The 20,591-nt window shown below is 37.6% G+C and overlaps 1 protein-coding gene across 6 annotated transcripts in view; it reads right to left on the bottom strand.

Annotated features, from left to right (window-relative positions):
• EPHA7 (EPH receptor A7) overlaps positions 1-20,591 on the bottom strand; it is a gene marked incomplete at its 3' end in the record, with an annotated part of 162,221 nt that overhangs the window by 106,987 nt on the left and 34,643 nt on the right. For all 6 annotated transcript variants that reach the window (XM_082299922.1, XM_082299927.1, XM_082299923.1 and 3 more), the window contains exon 4: positions 871-1,026. In XM_082299922.1, the coding sequence (XP_082156048.1) occupies positions 871-1,026 (156 nt within the window). The remainder of the gene's footprint in view (positions 1-870; positions 1,027-20,591) is intronic.

The following is a 20,591-nucleotide window of genomic DNA, read 5'->3' as shown; positions in this document are numbered from 1 at the left end:
CTACATAATACACAAAGAAGTCCAGGGTAATTACACAAAACCACAGTGGGACACACAGGTAGCATTTTAATTACTGAGATAGAAAACAGTTGAAGCCTTTTTCTTCATATAAACATTTCATTATTTTTAGTACAGGCTGCATAAAAGCTTTCTTGAACTCATTTGGTAAGAGCTTTATTATTTTCCATTAAGACATCAGAGTAACAATTGTCTGTATATTTACTGCAACGGATTTTAGCTGTTTTTCTTCTGTGCAATTAAGAGGAATGGTTAATATACCTTAAAGGTTCTCTTTAATAGGTTTTCCAAATATGGGATTTGTTCATCTCTTCTAAACATACTGCACAAGCTGCATCTAGTCCTTTGTTATCAGCTCTGATATGATTTACAGAGATATTTAGTGATGTTTTGGATTTAGGAGACTTCCACTGTTTGAACCAACAATCTGTCTAGGCCAATCTATTTGCAATTAGAAGGTTAAGTCAGATCCAGTTACAGTTCAATCCAAGTGCAGACCCACAGAGGTTACTTTTCATTTTTCACATTACTAATTTTGGTATTATATCACATAATGCACATTGTCTACAACAATTTAGGGAAAACCAGGCCTGTATTCTATCTATTGCAGTGAGTTATGCACTTATGCAACACACAGTGTTTTCCAATGCTGCATCAAGCAAACATGAAAATTATATTTATGCCTATTCCATATTCACTGTCAACCCTTTTGTCCTCTGCCTTTCAATTTCTTTTACCATTGCAAATGTACTTTTCAAACACAGGAAAAGCCAGACAAAACTACTCGCTGCAAGTGGCTGCACCTGGTTGGTTAAGCAACGTCCTTTGCTATTAAATTCATGACTCACTCACTTGTGCATGCGACATATGGTGGATCAGAAGGTGCTCTATAATAGCTATCTTCACAGTCGCATCTGGAAGATCCTTCCTTGTCAGAGAAGCTGTGACTAGGGCAGCGGGAGCACTGCAGATCTTGTGAGGAGGATTTGTAGAACCCACGGCCACAAGCTAAGGCAGAACAAAACAAATTAAGGTTTAGATTTGCGTGGACTTCAATCCTGATATTTTTTTGTTTCAGTCACATGAGGTACACATTCCTGTAAACATCTAAACTGCCCATTCAGCTATGTTAGCTCAAGCAAGATATGCTCACAATTTCTTTTTCTTCAGATGATGCTGTTAATGATTTTGTGGCATTTTTATGCGTTCAAGTATATGCTATATATACCTCAACAGCTGGCAGTATATTATTTTAAAACAGAGGGCCACATAAATACAAGAAGCATTTGTTTTTCACCAAAGAAGAGTACAATAATGGTGTGAAACATCTGGATGCCTGCAATAGGCCTAAACAAAAGGAAAACACTCCTGAGATTTGCTCTAAGGCCACTGAAGTGTTTATGGTATCTGAACTAGTTGTTTCGGAGCAAAATTTATTCTTCCCTGATCTCAGAAACCCAAAGAAGCTGTAACTCACCAGCAAACCCAGATCGTGAGGAAAGAATGAGGTGTGAATGCTTGTTTAAAAGATGACTCTAGTAGGAACATGAAGAGGAGGAGAGCAGACAGCATAAACTGCTCAATTGGTTCGTCCAGTTTCACAGAAAGAGACAAGTAGGTTGAAATTAACTTACTAAAACTTTCAAGAAAAAGACAAAAGGTAGACAATAGGAAATATGTGCATAAGGTAATTTCTTACTTTGGTTTCTCCACTGTGAACCCATGAAATTAAAAATTGTTGTGTTCCAACACTGACGTTTAGAAATGCTTCTTGCAGCTACTGCCACAGTTCCCAAGGCAGAAACACACATAAAACACACCTACTATTAGACTTACAAGCAGAGCACTGCAACCAAGACAGCCAGCTTAAGAATGTATAAACTATGAGAACTGCAGGGAATGGGAAAGAGGGAAGTGGGGATCGGACAACACTAAAACTGAAAACACACTAAGACTCCATTTCAGCACTGAGGTTATGGGCAAACTTACAAACACTGTCAACATGCAAAACAAAACACAAAGGTCCTCCAGAACTTTCTAATAAAGCAGAGGCATTTTCTACCAGACTATTTTAGTCTTTTTTTTTTTTTTTCCCAACCCTAACAGACAGTCTAACCTTCTTAAGCCACCACCTGTGTGCAAAGGAAAGGGACAGTGGGTGAAACTTTGTACTGGGTATCAAAATATTAAAGCTAGTTAAATAGTCATTCTGAATTCAGAGGGAGAGAATTTACTTTGGTTATATTCTTATTTGCTTGGATATTTTCTCAGAACAGAAATGCAAAGTATCAAAAGACACTGATATTTGGAACAGTTATTTCAGTTGTCTGGTACTGCAGTGATGGAAAGAGCATGAAAACAATGAGCTTTATCCAAAGCTCACTGAGTCAATGAGGAGTACCTTTGACTTTAACAGCCTTTGGACTGCACCCATAGTGTCCCTAAAGCAACATGAGTCTGTTAGTCTGATTAATTTTACACAACAGAGAAAAAAATAAAAGGCAGCAATACTTAAGATAACAGCAGATTAAAGTTGATGAGTTATGTAAATCAACAGTGGATCACACCAGTAGGAAATTTGGGCTATTACTCTATCAATAGACTTAAGTTTTTTAAGAAACATATGCTTAAATTGCCATAATATTTAGAGGTTTTTGTGCTGAAAAAAACCCAGTGGATTGAAGATAAATTCTCTGGCAGAGCCAATTAGCATGCAAAAATTGTAGCCTTTGATTTTGACAAAGGGGCACAAGTTAGCATTAGAAGAAAATCTAGTCCTGCTTGTAAAACGTTCTATAGCTTGATTCTGCCACAGTAGCTGTTATATATGCTACTTAGAAAAAACAACAAAAAGAATTTTGGAGAAGCACTTTAGATAAACATGACCTGTGAATTCATAGTTGTGGAAAATTCAACTCAGAATTATGCTTTTATACCTTCATCCAAGGTTGTTTCAGAATTTGCTGACCAAAGAACACAAAAGCTGAACTGATTTTTATACATGTACCTTAAACATACACTTAAACTTCAGGCTGCTTTTTTTAGTACTTGAAATAGAAATGTAGCTAAAATTACCAAATATTAGTTTCCTGCCTTTCTTAAATAGTCGTGCTCCTTTCATACCAAACATAACACTGGACAAATACCCTGGAACTTCCAACATGTAGTCCTCTGCAAAGCAAAGAGCAACTTAAAAGGCAAAGATCCCTACTGTGTTTCCAGTCTGTCCTTCTCAGCAGGGAACATTACAAGGCAAAGATGCAGAGAGTAAAATAAAGATTTCAGACAGAAATAACAAAATGTAAACAAAAAACTCCTTTTCGTTTTTTTTTTTTTCCTGATGACTTGATCAAGACATTTATATGCTTAGTCACTCACTATTTAAAGTAAGTGTGCATTTCTTATTAGAGTTCAAAGGATCTGAGTGTCTGTGACTAGTTTACATGACTGAAAGCCAATTATTCTCCCGCACAGCGTAACACAGGCAGCAGGTTCAGGCATTCATATCATGCTACCATTCCATTAGCTTTTTGTCCACTGAGAGGCTTGTGATGACATTTAATAACCATCCCTTTAACTCATAATAAATCCCAGAGATATAAGGGGCATAATATTCCAGCAACGAAATTTTTAACAGTATGAAAATAGCACTTTTAAAAAGATTTTTAAAAACTTTGTAATTCTTTAGAAAGGAGGGTATGCAGGGCTGTACACTGTAACTAAAAGTACTCATTGGAGGAATACAACTAAATTATTTTCCCATCTTTCTTCATAAAATTAAATTGTGTTTTTCAGGCTAGCAGTGGAGTACTTCCATTGCTTAAAACTTGGGGACCTATGGGTCCTTATCTGTTTTTAACATATACCATTGTCCTTGCAAAGAAAATTACAACTGAAAACTCTACCAAGATGGTGTTGCACAGACCATTTACGAAGGTGTGAGAACTTGCCAGTCAGCTATACAGATAACAGATGGGAAAGAATCATTCAAAAATACTGGTTTGAATCTTTTTTCCCCTCCCTTTTGTCCTGCCTTGCCAAATTGCTTTGGTGGATATTTTTATTTTATGAGCAACTTAGATTGTTTTGTTCTACACTATTTTAATTCTGCATATTTTGATTCAGTTTAGTTCTTCATGTAATATTTTTAAGATTCCAGGGACAGGCAGTATAAAATCCCCACTGCTACTACGTCCATAAGGGACATTTAAAAAATGCTAATTGTAAAACACCTAAAACAAACACATTAGCCAAACAACACTCAGAGCTCTGTACATGCAAATCTAAAGGCGATAAAGACAGCTACTCTTTCACAAAAGTATCTCATGGAAAAGCTTCAGGCAACTCATATGACATTTGATGACACCCATTTTATTAGTACAGAGAGCACTCAGCAGCAGCACTTCTTCCCTATAAAGGGAGCCTATATTGTAAGTCAGGGCACAGAACTCAAGCAATGACAGAAGATATGCAGGGGCATATGACTGGTGAGATGGCACTCTGATGTTGTAGCTCTAATCCTCATCATTGTTGATCTGAGTAAAATGTGAACTCATTTGATGTTCCTCAAGCAAGCTAAGATCCAGCATTAGTTTTACAACTGAAGGGCTTCTGGGGTACTTGAAAAGGCAGCACAGGAGTGGGGAGAAAGGCAAGAAAGCCAGCACAGAATACAATTCCCTTCCATTCACCGTGTTGTGTCATTTACAGCTGCTAATTTAACAGAACAGCTCTTCCCAGATGAAGCTCCCATTTTGTTCAAACAGCTGCTCCAAAGTCTAAGATGTTACTGACAGCACAAAGACACATAAAAGCACCTACCTGTCTGACCTCAACCATCTTAAAACAACACAATTAGGTTTTAATTCTTTCCCCATATACTGCAAAATCAACAATAAATACACAAGAAAGTCTTGCTTCAGCCAAGGCACAATTCTTCACTTAGCTTCAAAACCACTAGGGACTGTCCATCAGTGACCCTCCCAGGGCTGACCAGCACCTTGGACTTGTTTACTTGTCTGCAATAGCCATGGCTGCTCCTCAGAGCAAATCTTCTCACCTCCTCCATGAAACAGAGACTTTTCTTGTTGGGAAGCTGGCAGAGTTCCAGTGTGAAATACAAAGACAATGTGGACAAAATCTCTTGGATGAGAGAGCTTTCCTGGACTTGGGGTTTGAAACTGAGCAAGCCCTAGATAAAGAAGTACGCTATTCTGGCTGTATACAATGAAAAACCCTTGTGAAAATCATACCAGCAGTCTTTCTTGGCTTGGACTAAGTTGCCTTCTTCTGGTCCATCCAGTAGCACTCAGCCATAACAAGGATGTATCGTGACAGTAGGGCCTGGCACACGGCTGGGCACGGCTGCAGCATCAGTGCACGGTGCCCACTTGGAAACGTGTTTAGCATATGCCACTGCAGTCAGTGCATTCGCAAACACTTTCAGCCAGTATGTTTGGTATCCCTTAAGGGGCTACACAAATACTGTAAATAATGGAATTTTGCAAAGCCAAAAGTAAATACTGAGGAATTAACACACACTAACAAGAACTATGATGCCACATCTGTGGTATAAGATGCTGACTGCACCTAATGGAGAAGAATAGCAGCTTCTCTGCTGTGAGCTCATCACATGCTTTAGTGGCCCGGTAGAGATAAAATAATGTATATTCTTCTTTACATATTAATAAAAAAAAAAAAAAAATCCAAGGACCTCTGCAGAAGGGAATGAAGGCAGATGTAGACAGCAGCAAACAACAGTCTAGAGTTGCACTTGTGGGACAGGAAAAAGAAAAAAAAGGATGTGTTAAGTACTATGCATTTTTATGTAGCCTTTTCACTATAAACACCATGAGATTCATTTTGTGTCTAGGATAGCTAGGGAACTTAAATTGGGAGCAATGATGGAAATATGGTGAGGGCCATGAGTGATATATGTAACAACTGATGTTTATATAAGCAAAGGAGAAAGAATAAACAGTTAGAGGGCACTGACACATTAATAAAGAAAATGATTTGCTACTACAATAAACAATTAAAAAAGAAAAAATTCCATTTATTGAAGTGCAAGGCTTCCAGGTGGCATATCAGCTTAAGACTTAAAGGCCACAGAATTGTTTCAGCGTGTTAGACACTTGATTGAACGTGGCTTTTGATAATAACTTTTGAGTTTAAATGAAAGTAATTAAAGAGGCAAATGCACTAATTACTGTTTGATCCCATTATAAAAAGTAGACTGGTATAAGAGGATGAAAATAAATATGACATACTGTGCTAGCAGAGCAAGAGACCTTGTCTGTTTACTCTGGTTTGCTCACCATTCCCTGAGTTTGCCAACACTAGTAAGCCTTAGTGGTGTGACAGTTTTATGCACACTAAGATGAAACTAATGTTTAAAAAACAATACTTTTCCAAAGTCAGTGTCAAAGGATGACAAAGGAGTAATCACAGAGTTTCAACAACATCAGTATTACCTATGAACTTGGGGTACCAGGCCGGTCCCACTGAGAACCGTGGTAAATTGACTGCCCATCTTGGGAGGGCTCAGGTCTTCCCCTGGGTTCCTTTCTCTCTTCACTTGAATAAGTTGACTATATTATAAGTGATTCTATACATTGTATTTTTTCCTATGAGCAGTGACTAGAATTTGTTTTATATCTGTGTGGGCATAACTCTCCATTCTTGTGATTTGTTTTCCATTATCTTAATCAACTCCCTACCTTTCTACCTTCTCCAAGCCTGAGAAAATTAAAGAGAATTCAGCTAACCCTCTTTTCACAGAAATGATGTATACACAAAGAGTGTGTGCAGATGTTTCCTGGATGAAGTTATGCAGCTGCAAAGACTTTAGTAATTATAAAATGCAAAATGGATTGTTCTGTAATTGAAAATCTCTGGAGCTCTGATACGTTTGAAAAAATTAACATACATATATGTATGGCCAGGACATAGATGGATTCTGTTAGATTATTTATTACAGATGGATATTTTAGCTAATGCAGAAGAAAAAAGAGCTGGTCTTTCTCCATTGGAGCTTTCAAATATTTGCTTCATATTAATGTCTATGGTTCCATAACTCAGGACTAAAAGCACAGCTTGCAGAAACAGTACTCCCACTGCTAGTGTTGCTGACCTCATCTACAATGGACGGGTCTAGAATCTTTATTTTAATCCTATTGACAGTGCCTCAGTGGGAGTAATTATAACAGTCAGCCACAAATCCAGACCTCCTGTCACTGATATATTAGGGTTTTTCACAACCAAAATGAGCAGCAGACAAGGAGAATAAAAGCAACATGGGGTAGTGATTATAGCAAGATTTGTCAACCCCCTTCTGTATTAACCTGCTACAAACACATGAAAATTTGGCATGGGAGACATTAGAAATACAAAAGGTTTAACTTTTCACAGTGTCAAAAAATAAAATTTTGAAAATCATTTGTGGGGCATTGTTCTCTTATGAGATACTTGGCTGGTAGATCACAACATCAGCCACAGACACTTTTTAGCTGAAGTCTCTGAAAAGTTTAGGTAAACTTAAAGCAGACCATTATAAAACAATTCCCAACTGCAGATTTCAATGTGAAATATTAGACATAAGAAATCTAGTAACAAAAAGAGACTTTATAACCTCTGATCCTCTTTTCCAATAATTTGTGTATGTTCCAGTCACAGCTATGTTTGAAACTGTAAATTACTTTTATAGTGAGAGATGGCATCTGTTATGCCTTCTCTGGCACCTAATATATATTGTTTTATAAGGAGCTTAGACTGTAGTATTTTGTCTAACTACTATGCAACGCTAAATGTCTAACTGAAAAAGAAGTTTATTTTAGCTTGATTTTTAAACTGCAATAGCATCTAAAGATTATTCAAGTTTCAACCAAGGAATTATGTTGTATGTTTTAGTCAGAATAAACTCAGGACTCTTAATGGTGCCTAAGCTATAGTGTGAATGACATATCTAAACAGGGTTGTCCCATGGCTGCATACCATCGTTCACTGAATGTTTGTTGTTGCCTGTCAGGAATCTCTCAGACCTCATATTCATTGCCCAAGCCTACTATGCCCTTGTTTTCCAAAATCCTGATAATGTCTTTTGAGCGATGTTCACCTACTGCTGGTCACACAAAACAGAGATCCAGAACAAGAATGCTTTCTAGGTAACTTGTTTCTGATTTTTCCACTGAATGAAGTGAAAGCTTCACCTCTCTACAAATCTGCTCAAAAAAACTCCAAAACCAAACAAAACAAAGCCCCAAAAGTGAGCATGTCATCATATGTGTCTTTTTAACTTATCTAGCTGCAAGAAACATAGGCACAAAGTAGTCCTCTGCTGTTTTCCTGGCTAATTTATAGACAAGGACAAAGTAATCAGATTGAAGAACATATCCTACAAATCAAAGAATACCCAATGTCACTATAGCGTAACAGCAAAATTACTTTGAATCTAATCATTCCAAATCGGTACATAAAAGACTACATCTAAATGGCAATTAAAGACATGGTAGCATATTCTGAGGAGAATTAATTAACTGGGTGAGTTAAAAGTTGTGCATTGAGGCTATGACATAATGTTTCTCTAAATTTTCAGTTTACAAGGATAAGGGATGTGCCTTTCATTAACTTTCTTGGAAATCACAAATATAAAGCCACCATGAAAAATTGGGGGAAATTAACATGTGATAGATACAAAGACACTAAAAATGCAGACATATGCAACTCTGTTACCCTGTTACAGAGTTCAAAACTGAAAGGTGAGTTAGAAAAATGAAAGGAGAAGAGATATTCTGGCTTTCCTGTTCATTCTTTTCCTATTTTTCTCCTTTTGTTCAACCATGCCCTTCCCTCAAGATTAGGTTTTCAAGGTGCTCGAGTAGCTTCTGCTCAGAGTTGAGTGACAGCTCAACTCATTAGCCAGGTTGGGAGCAAAAGCTCCACATTTTGAGGGACGTGGTATAGATTCATCACCAAAAAAATGAATCCATGCCTGAAGTATTGTCAGCAATAGAAATTTTATCTTTCTTCCTCGAGAGGTTCTCAACCACTCAGGAAATTAATGAAGAAATGCACTTGATTTGCTCATAGCTTCTGCATCTTTAGCTTTTGGTTATTGTTCCTTTCTCTTTTATTAAATTGGTTATATTCAGTTACAAACATTTTTAAATTTTTACTAAAAAATCTGTTAAAAATACAGTGACTAAGAATTCAGCAAATCTAAAACTAAAAACCAAGTTATGCTTTGAAAGCTATGATAGTCTAATAGGAAATCTGTATGATTATCTAACTGAGTGGAATAACACATCCCTGGATGCATCAGCAGACGACAGAGAACTGCTGCAACAAAAAGGAATTGGCTGTGCAAACTTGGATGTAAGTGGTGCTTTTTTTCTATACAGATATATGAAAAATTCATGCTAAATTTATCACATTTCTGTAATGATTTTTTTGCTGAGCTTTTGTTTTGCTTTGGTTTTTTTTCTTTTACCCATATAAAATCCAACTCTAACAGCTGTAAGAAAACAAACAAACAAACAAACAAAAGCCCAACAAAAACCCCCAACCTAGTGGTGATGAAATGAATACAATAGATGGTTTTCATGAGATTTTTCTTTAACTTTTTTGTTTCCCCATTCTAGGGGCATAGCTCAAACAATGAAGCTTACACAGTGTTGTTACTTAAATAATAAACAGTTCCGTGAGTTCATCAGGGACTTTTGACAGCGGCAATGCTGTGACTAAACTCTTCTGATTTCACACAGGTTCTGTACAGCCATATCTTGTCTGGCCATACACAAAAGAACATTTCAAGGTGGCTAATGCACGCTTGGACTTTGGTATTGCCAGCGTGCCTTAGGTAAGGTTTCCTGTTGTTTTGTAAAGAGAATGAAAAACATCAAAACAGTAATGAAAATAATGTAATTTGGGAAGGGAAGTGGCACATATTTTGGGTTTGCTTGTTTTCTAACTAAAAATACAGTTAAATCTGATCACTGACAAATTGTTTGGAAAATAATTTCTAAATAATTTGAAAACACATCTTTGAATTTAATACAAACAAGATTTCAATGGTCTTCTGGGTCTTCTTACCTGAATTTCCAGTGCGGCAAAGGCCTTTGGATTTAACAAAAAAATCTTTAATCTCTAGTACTGTGTTCAATTCTGGATCCCTCACTACAAGAAGAATATTGAGGTGCTAAAGCAGGTCCAGAGAAAAGCAACAGAGCTGTTGAAAGGGTCTGGAGCACAAGTCTTAAGCAGCTGAGGGAACCACAGCTGTTTAACCCAGAGAACAGGAAGTTCAGGGGAGACTTTATCAGTCTCTACAGCTGCCTAAAAGGAGGCTGTAAGGAGGTGGGAGTTGGCCTCTTCTACTAAATAACAATCAACAGGACAAGAGGAAATGGCCTCAAGGTGTGCCAGTGGAGGTTTAATACGAAAAAATTTCTTCACTGAAAGGGTTGTCAAGCTTCAGAATAGGCTGCCCAGGCAAGTAGTTGAGTCATCGTTCCTGGAGGTATTCAAATACGTGTAGATGTGGCACTTAGGGACATTGTTAAGTGGTATATTTGGCTGTGCTTGGGGTACCGGTTAGGGTTGATGATCTCAAGGGTCTTTTCCAACCTAAATGATTATATGGTTCTATGACATTAAAGGTAGAAATGTACAGTGGAATCCAAAAGTACTGAGTACTAGGTAGGACTGGGTTTTTTTCACTCTTATTGATTTTTTTAAGAAACTCCATTATTTTAGAATCTTTTAGTCTCATTACCTCAAATCAAACAGAGACGGTCACACTCTAAATAGCAACCTTATTACACAGCACCACTCCAACACAACTACGATATGACAGCATTTTATACAGAGCAGTGAACATGTCGCCTGACAGGAGCATCTCTAATGCCTAGTAAGCCCCCCAAAGGCTCTCATTTCCCTTGCCAAATGAACATCCATAGTCTTGCCAATACAGCTGTCAGAGCCTTCTAATCAGAGTCACTGTGTTTTTTCACCAAACCTTACAAAAAGTTTACAAATATATGAACAACCCTCTCACTCCCTGGCTACCCCTACTCTCCCTTCCTGGGAGCAGCACTTCCAGGAGAAGAAACACAAACTGGTGAAGGGAAGACATGATGACAGCTTTTCTGACAGAGTTGCTTCTTAATTACCATCTGAGGAATAACAGAAATAGGGGTAAGTTTTGCTCTATCATTGAAATATGTCAGCTATATCTACCACTCAAGGAGATCTAAGTGTGCAGTATCAAGGTTTCCAACTTGCCTCTCATCCTTCAGATTTGTTCCTCAATGGACAAGTCCGGTGGCTGCAGGGGACAGATGGCTTTAGCTGCCCCAGGAACAGTAGATGCCTGCAGCTAGGTATTTCTCAGGCTGCCTACTGGATATGCCCCTCTGCAACTTTCCAGGAGAAGCCATACATTGACCTGCCTGCCTGACCCCCATGGACAGGTATGGGTGGGACCGTGTTGGCTCAAGCCAGCTGGAGGATACCAGGCCAAGTTTTCCCTCCCAGGATGCCATGAAGTCCACCTAACACTTGTCTCTAAAAGCCTGAACACTCAGTCAGTCGGTTTTGCTCAAATGCTCAATGCTGATGTCCAAAATACAATATAGACACACCTATGCTGACAAAGGAGTTCCCCAACAGCAATCTACTTCTGCAAAACATAAAAATTTATTATATGGGCAAGATAATTCGTATGTCACTAAAAACTTAAGTACAAAACCTTTTGACATACTACTGTAAAACTAACTTTTGTGCTGTTTTATTAGTTCCTCAATCCAGTTTACAGCCATTAAATGTCTGTGAAGACACTAACACAGGGGGCAGAGGGCTGCAAAATGGAGTGGAAAGTGGAAAAGGAGTAGAAACACTCCTTTCAGCAACAATGTGTAATCAATGCACTAATAAAATGTAAAGTTAGTAAAAATATAACCTGAGTAGCTTCTTGTACTTCTGTGGAGAGAACAGCACCTAAGCTTAATCATTCTGTCTATTTTTATGCCAGACTCCCTCTTCACACAGATGATTCCCTCCTAAAACCCCAAAAATCCTATCCTACAACTCTCCAGATATAAATATAATGGAAGAGTTTCCTATGAAAGCCCCAGATAATCTGAAATCCTTTAATGAAATCATTTTGGGCCCTGTGAAATAATGAAGCTCTTTTTGGGGAGTCTCAGATCTCTCTCAAGTCTCGTGGTTCAAGGATAAAGTCCTCTGTAAAGCAAGTGGTGCAAATGGATCTGTTCTGTTTCTTCCTGAAGCTTTGAGACAATCAACTTGTTGTGGATGTTTAATTTAATTTAACTGTAATGGTGCTTAATAATTGGCTGGCAAGAAATAAATCTGGAGGGCTTTCTTGTGAAATAGAATAGAAGCAGGCATCTCTATAAGCTTTCCAATTGAAATGAAATTAAAATAACTTAATAACACACTTTTGTTTCCTTTGGACAATGACCTACTATTACCATTCCAGGCCTCAATCCAGAAGAAATTTTTCACAGGTTTCTGTAACACATTCCTCAAGGCCATCATTATACTGCAGGCAAATCCATCCAAACAAAAGACCAGCTTCTAAGAACCCACAAGAGAGAAATTACTCCATTTCTGCACAACAGTGCTGTAGAATCTAAAAATAACTTTACTTGCATATCCTGGTCTCCGATATTTCTACATTTAATGCTGATTGTCCTACTTACTCAGAAAAATTATGCTCATGCCTTTGAATCCATTGTGGTGCTTTTGAAGGAATTTTAATGCATAAAAGCAACTGTTCTCCACAGTTACATTTGGCTTGGAATGGGAAGAAACAGAAATGCTGCCAGAAAGGAAACAAAAAATACACTCTAATTTCTTCAAGAAAGGATTCCCTTCCAGGTTCATAGAAGACAATAAAAATTTTATCAGTGCATAGACTGGAAATTTAACTGTCTTTGTAAGAATTTAACTATAATCCTTCAAAAAAATGGATTTAACCTCTTTATCTAAAGATTAAAGTGTCAGTTTATTAAGAGATTACAAACACACAACTCCCCTTTAATGAAAAAAAAAATAAAGGAAAAGCATTACTACAGTAATTCACTGACATGAAACTGAACTGGAACAAAACATGAAGAAACTTCTGGGTTTCAGTAAGCATGCGGTAAGAAAAAACACTGCTAATTCTGACAGATTTATCTATACCAGTTTTTAGATAAAACTCCTTAGATTCACACAATGCTTTAATTCCAAATACTACAGCATGAGTTGTGATACTGTGAAATGAAGTTGTCTTTACTAATTGCATACTCCAAACAGAAGTGTGTCTTATAGCAGAGAGCGTATCAAATCTGCCTGGCTGATCCTTATGATTTGAAAATGTCACTTTCTACTAAGCACAGAGAAAATAGGGAGGGGCAATAAAGTCACTCAAAGATAGCAGCCATCCAGAAAGATAAAGAACACGCTGAGGAAAAGCAGACAACAGATTGCAGAGACAGAACAATCACAGATGGAGGCCAGGTGGGTGGGTCAAACAATTTTTTTATAAAAGGTTTATTTTCATATTTAAACAGTACCCCGTTGTGTAAATGTTCAGCAAAGAACTGATAAGAAAATGGATTTGTAAGTGCATTTGAACAAACAACATGTCTTATAGTCAAGAGGGGCTTAGTCGTATATAATTAAGGGATAATGTGCATGGCTGAAGAGTGTATGATACTGCAAGTGATTAAACACCACTGCAAAACAAAGGAGCTAGATATCCAAGGAAGCTTTATGGAACCAGCATGATGCAATCTCAAAACATGAACTTTATTTTTCTTAAAGAAGACAAGAGGATATTCATCTAACTGCACAAAAGATTTTGCCACTGAAAATGCTGTGCACTTCCAAGCTGCTCCTGCCACGTAATCAAGCTAACTAAGATTATCACACTTTCTGTTTCAGGGTACACTATTATTACATTTAATCCTTTAAAACCCCTAAGAAAACAGCTCTGTGCACATACAATGCCCAGGTTCTCTGGAACTGTGTGCAATCATAGTTCACTGCAAATTTCCAAAAATTTACTGGCATTAGTCAGTTGAGTAATTACAGCCCCGAGGGCTTGAACCCACTGAAGTAATAGGTGTCTTGGACAATGGATGACCTGATTCATGCAATAAAGACAAGGCAAAAAACGAAGATCAAAGGCCCACTGAGACCACTGGTATTTCATAGCAAAGACTGCAGTATAGACACGGGAACAATCTCCATTGCATCTCCCCAGCTGTCAGGTATATTTTCAAGGATACCAATATTCCAAAACCTTTACAATATTTTTAAGGGTTTGGAAATTTAGAATTTCTATATTTGGGGTTTTGTTATTACAATTTTTTATTTGTGTCTTGGGTTTCAACTTGTGAAAACTGAAAAGGAATAGAGAGAATGCTAATATAATGCTAAGGTATCCATATTCACATTTTCGTTTGGATGCAGAGTGTACTTTCCCAGTCATCCATGCTTACTCTGTTTTGGTTCCCATCACATAATCTCAGAGCAAGTGAACAGGTTTGTTTTCAGAAGAAAATAACCAGAAGATGTGCTCCAAGAGTGAAACTTATGTGTTCCAACTGCAATTGGATCAGACTAGACCTACCACAAATAACACCCTTCTGAAATTTATTTAGTGTGAACATCAAGTCCTCAGGACAAACTGTTTTGCTCGACAGTTCATTCCTATTGCCCTATGTTCCTTGCTAGTGACACTATCATGAGGGGAAAACATGAATTCTTTATTTAGAGAAGCTTTAATTGTTGGCTTTGATTGAAAAATCACTATGTAAAATATCTAACAGACATAGAAGTGACTCAGCATCCTAAATGTGAACAATTTGTATCTCAAATGATTTTTTGTGCAAGTAATTCTTCAAACATCTCTGTGTAGTTTGTTAGAAAGACAAATTTATAGATGTTGGTTCCTCAGTGCTCAAGAAACCGCAAAATTCTGTGAAAGAAGAGCAAGATACTGAAAGAAAAACAATGAAGGAAGCAAGTTGTTATAGTCACAAACAAAAAAAAAAGAGAAAGAAAGAAAACAAAAGCTGATTTATGTAAATGAGTTGGGAGAAAAAGCAAATTTTAAAAAGTTCAATAACAGGCAAGAAGGCCCATTTTGTCCACACCTAACATGTTTGCAGCTCCCAGAAGAAACTGTCCACGTTCGGGAAGTGCCATTGCAGCCCATAGAAAAACTCAGTTTTCCACTTAAGGTGGAATTTAAGGTTTTTAATTAGGCAGCTCTATTCAAAAACTATTTATTTATTCTCAGAAAGATGGACTGCCAAGTAAGAAATAAAACATATCCCACAAAGGCGAGAAAGTCAAGGCAATTGCCCAGAGGACAGCAGATACCATCACCGACAAAACGCATTCCCTGGTATCTCCCTAGCCTCTAATGCATTTCCATCTTCAGTTCTGCTATACTACCCTTAAGCATACTGGTTCCCTAGCATGGCTCTCCATCTTCCCCATTCTTGCAATTTTCTGCATTAAATAAAAAGGTAGTACTTTTTTTCTGAATGATAAAAGATACAAGTAAACTTCAATTGAAGTTAATTTTATAAAAAAAAACCAAAGATGGAACAAATGCAGAGAGCAGAGTGGCTGTAGAGGTCCACTAGGAACCAAGGAATAGGGCTGAGCAATGGAAAACAAAACAGGAATGCAGTCCTCATGCAGGGTGCTCAGTTCCTCCCCTTCCCAACTTTTTCTAATCACTCAGCCAGACACATTTCCATTACACAACCCACCTCCTTATCACCAGCAAGCACACCAGTCCCACAGACCCACTGATCTTAAATGGGTCTCCTCTGAGACAGTGACAGGAAAGGACACAAAGGAAAAAGGTTGGCCAACTCTGACACTGGATTTAAATACAAAGTCAGACTGGGACCTGGGCATCCTGAGTCTGCCTGGAGGTCTTCTGCAGGAAAAAAAGGGCTGTTGGGAGGGAAACATCAACAGAAACTGCAGCAATGTGATACAGAGCATGAATATATTTAGAGAAGTAGTCCAAATTATTCCCTTGATCTCCACTGCCCAGCTGACAACAGGCCACAGATTAAACATGCAGGATGTGATGTCTCCCAAGATTTTACAACACCTAAATTTCAGTTAGTGCTTACATGTGTAATGAGTAGCTCAGTTCTCACTATAGTCTATGGAAACGCAGGACTCAGTCCCCAGCTGCCAAAGGCTATCCTGCCAGCTCCTCAGCTACGGTCCAAAAGAATATGGGTCTTCTGTGACTCCTGTATCACATCTGTCAACCTACCTACTGCACACTATACACCACCTCAAACAAGATCAGACAAACGATGTTTACAAACCCAACCCAAGCCTCTTGCAAACAGTCAGTGGAACGGCTCTCCAGGTGACAGCTTCAAATAAATCCTTCTCTCACTTACTTGTCCTGGCATGCCAACATAAAGTATCCAGTCATAAGAATTACCAGTAATCCTCAAATGTCACCCAGATGCATAACCTCACAAAATATCTCCTGTTTTCATATGCACAAAGTTCATCTAGCCTCCTACAAGGCTGGATAGTGATGAGAAATTAGAATAGTGGATTGTCCAAAAATCTTTAATAATAGCTGTATCCAACTAGATCCATACACATAGCGTTGTAGAGCTTTTTATGGCTTGTCACAAAAAATCTTGGTGACTGAGCCGAAATGAGTAATGTATGCCTACAGGGAATGAGATATCAAGCTGAGGCTGGCATATTTGAGCTTTTGAGTAAAGAACTGATGTACTGTAACTAGTTCTCTAAATTCAAAATAAAATACTGGTGCAGTCAAGTTGTTTATGACTGTATAAGGCTATTATGACATTTATGTGGATGGTGATGAAAATTAATTTGATATGAATGCAAACGCTAGCTGGCAATTTCCTGCATTACAGCAGCAGTAGAGATAGGACACACATTTGAAGAATCTTAATTTGTGGGCATGTGTGCCCACATGTGCATGCTTCAGGATCATTCATATTTCAGTGATACAATCCTCTCTACTGGCCTATCATGCAGCCAAAGATGAATGGTATGAGTAGCAAATAGTTTGGGTGAACCAAAGAGCAAGTAAACATACTCAGTTATTAGTGACTGCAGAAAGTTGCACTGTTGAAGACTTTATCAAGTACACATTTGTTATGAAGAGAAATAAAAAAACCCTTTATTTTTCTTTCCATGTCTCATCTTTCTTCTTTCTTTGGAACAAATTAACATACGACATCACTGAAATAGCAGATGCTAAAGCCATTTATTAGGCTTTTTGCCACTATATCTACAACAATCATTAATTATGGACTTTTCTGAGGAACCTGGGAATCCCTGATAAACACGCTACTTCCTGCACTACAAAGTGAGCCAACCACTTTGCCCAGCCACTAATTCTCATGTTGAATTAATAAAGCACCTTTGTGCATCTCTGTGCTCTTTTGGTTTCCATGTCCTATAAGCCCCACAAGGGCTTGAAATTCTAATCTCCATTTACATTGCAGCTTTTAATACATGTGACAATTACTGGGAACTTTGTGAAAACAAAATGTCATTCAGAATAAGGAGTTCTAAGATGTAAAAGAAATGCAAAGCTCACTGGAATCTGCCCCAAATGCAGTGAGAGATTTTGATGATGTGTGCAAACACATTTGATGTAAGAGTGACTTTACTGGACATATTTGCAACAATGAGCCCAAATGTACATCAGCACTGCAGGCATACCAGTTTTCAACCAGTAATGTTCCCAACAAGAACCTTTGGATGGACTCTGCACTTACGTTTTTCCAGTAGTACCAGAGATTTCCAACAGCCCATATTTTGAGCTGGATTTTCACTCATCCTCCTTCAATCCTGAACATAGCATGTATTGTGGATTAGCAGTCAAAAAAACCTGTTTCATCAAAGTCTGATAATGGGAGCTTGTGAAAAAGAAATGGAATTTAATGTGAAAATAGGTATTGCTAGGGTTGCTGTACTGATTGCTTTCTTTTCTTTCTTTTTTTTTTTTTTTAACTGAATTCACTTACAGCATCTGCTTTGTATTTGCAGTGAAGCTGCTATAAAATTTTCCACCAGCCGTAACTGGTCGGCAGAACTAAGGATTTCTGCTGCACAATCTAGAAATACAGATACTTGACCTTTTCCATGATTATGTTTCTACAACATCCTTTGGCAGCAAAGGCCCATAGTCTAATTGATTGTATAATACGTCTCCTAAAACTTAATATAAATTATTCCTGACACTGCATAAGCACATAGCACTTTTCTTTACATCCACTGGCATATAGAAAAAGAAATACTCCTTTCTTCTTTGTAGTATTTGTAACAGGTTGGCAGACTTAAGATTTTATGTAGAAATAAAAGAGTGTGTGCACTGACCTATTTAAAAAAAAACCCAAATCAACACAGCCAAAAAAATATCCAAAAAAATGTCATGATCTTACAAATTAAGACAACAAATGCCAAATCATACTGGTAGATGAGTAGTTTCCACCAATAAGAAAAAATAAAGCAGCTCTTTCAGATGAGAAAATCAGAAGAGAACAGGGAACAAAGCAAAACCTCAGACAGACCCAGAATGCAAGATGATTAGGTAGGGTTTATGTGGTTTTACTAGTAAATCAAATCCAATAACACAGAACTTGAGGAAGGGATTGACTTGTGGTATTATCTCAGTCTATATTGTTCAGCTAAAGATTCGACAGGTATATAGCCCATTTACATGCAGCTCTTTGCATATGCAGCAAAATTTATGTCTCCTGCTCAAATTTTATACCAGTTCTGTTAAACTTAGAAGATTGATTGCACTGCTGTTCTCATGAAGGTCACACAGGCGATGCAAACTTCTGCTGCTTTTAGTTCCTAATTTTCTGTAGAGTTACCTTAATTTTGTAGGGCTTAGGTTTACTTTATTAAGGCTGTAGCCATGCTTAAACATGTCACTGGAGTAGGAAAAGGCAATTTTTCTGTATAAAAGAATAACATAACATTTGGCAATCCATACATCTGCGTTATCTCCTTAATTTTCTTTTTGCATCAAAAGCAGATTAAAGCTGCAGTCATTTTCTTTATTCTCAATTTCTTTAAATAAAATTATTTTACATTTCAATGAACTTGGGCAAATATTCCTTTGAAATACCTGTTTCTTGAAAGAATCACAGAATCTTAGAATGGTTTGGGTTGGAAGGGAACATAAAGATCATCTCGTTCCAAACTCCCATTCTCCCCCTGCACAATCCACCATGGGCAGGGACACCTTCCACTAGACCAGGTTGTGCAGGGCCCCATCCAGCTTGGTCTTGAACACTTCCAGAGATGGGGAATCCACAGCTTCTCTGGGCAACAGATACATTGCCTAGAAGAAGATGAGCACAGTAACTCATCATCATGGTAACTCATTTTAGCTCTACTAGCTTCTCATTTTTATATCAGAGAACATGTATACTATTCTTCCAGGCCGACTGACATCTTACTGTCTTGTCTTCTTCAGCTTGAATTCCTGACACTGAGTACACCAAACCTGTCTGTCAATTTTAAATTCCTATTCCCTCATTAGGGAACATAACATACTTTTTCACTGGGTCTGTCTTCATAAGTCCTCATTCTGAAGTGACCAAGCCAACAACAATATATGCACAATGCCCTTATGTCACATCATGAGAAGTGTTTAAAAAGAGAAATTTAGTCATTGTTTTTCTTACATTGTTCCAGTTGGTTGTAATAGAGCAAAACGCAAAACACTGTTTTTTCTTCAAAATTACTTTATTCAAATACCTATAAGCCTAATGTATATTTTTGTACCCTTCTCTTTGTGGTAATAGCCATCAAACTAGATTTCATATAAAGAGCTGCAGAAAGGTGGTTACCTACTCTGTTTCAAATTCCACTAGTCATTATGAGGTACAGTACAGCCTGAAAATTTAGGGTTTATGGCCTCTACTCTGTCTTAAGCCGAATTATAAAGTAGAAGTGGAACAAACCCACACTTGATTTTATTTCATTTTGAGATTTCATCCTACTTCTCTTTTAACTGCAATAGGTATTTGTCCAGTTTATCAGGCTAAGCAGTCTTCTTCATAGGAGAAAATTATGTAGAAGGATGCTCAGTAACAAGAGTCCTAAGTCAAAATTTGCTTTTGGGATCCATTCCCCACACTGGCACTTAACAACTTTGTTACCAGACCCAACTCAATTTCTCTTCTCTATCTTCTCTAGTTAAATAATGAAAAATAGGAGCAAAGTTGGGATATATTCCCATTAAGTACATGAAAAGGAATACCCTAGAATCCACTGATTCCTCTTCTCGAGTCTGGCTGAAGCATGTAGGCATTAATACACTAAACAGCAACAACAGCCTTCAGTAAAATTTGTGCAATTTCAGAAGAATTTAAACTGCTCAAAGGAAAATATCACTAGAATAGAGAACACTTTCTAACAGTTGATAGAATTAAATAGAATAACTGACTCTCTTCTCCACCAAAACAAGCATGAAATGATAAGTGGAAAAGAGCCTTGCTGTCAGCCACAGG

Source organism: Coloeus monedula (genome assembly GCF_965178545.1).
Source record: "Coloeus monedula genome assembly, chromosome: 2".
NCBI lineage: Eukaryota > Metazoa > Chordata > Aves > Passeriformes > Corvidae > Coloeus > Coloeus monedula.
The sequence above is the reverse complement of the archived record's forward strand: the minus strand, read 5'-3'. Positions and strand labels throughout refer to the sequence as shown.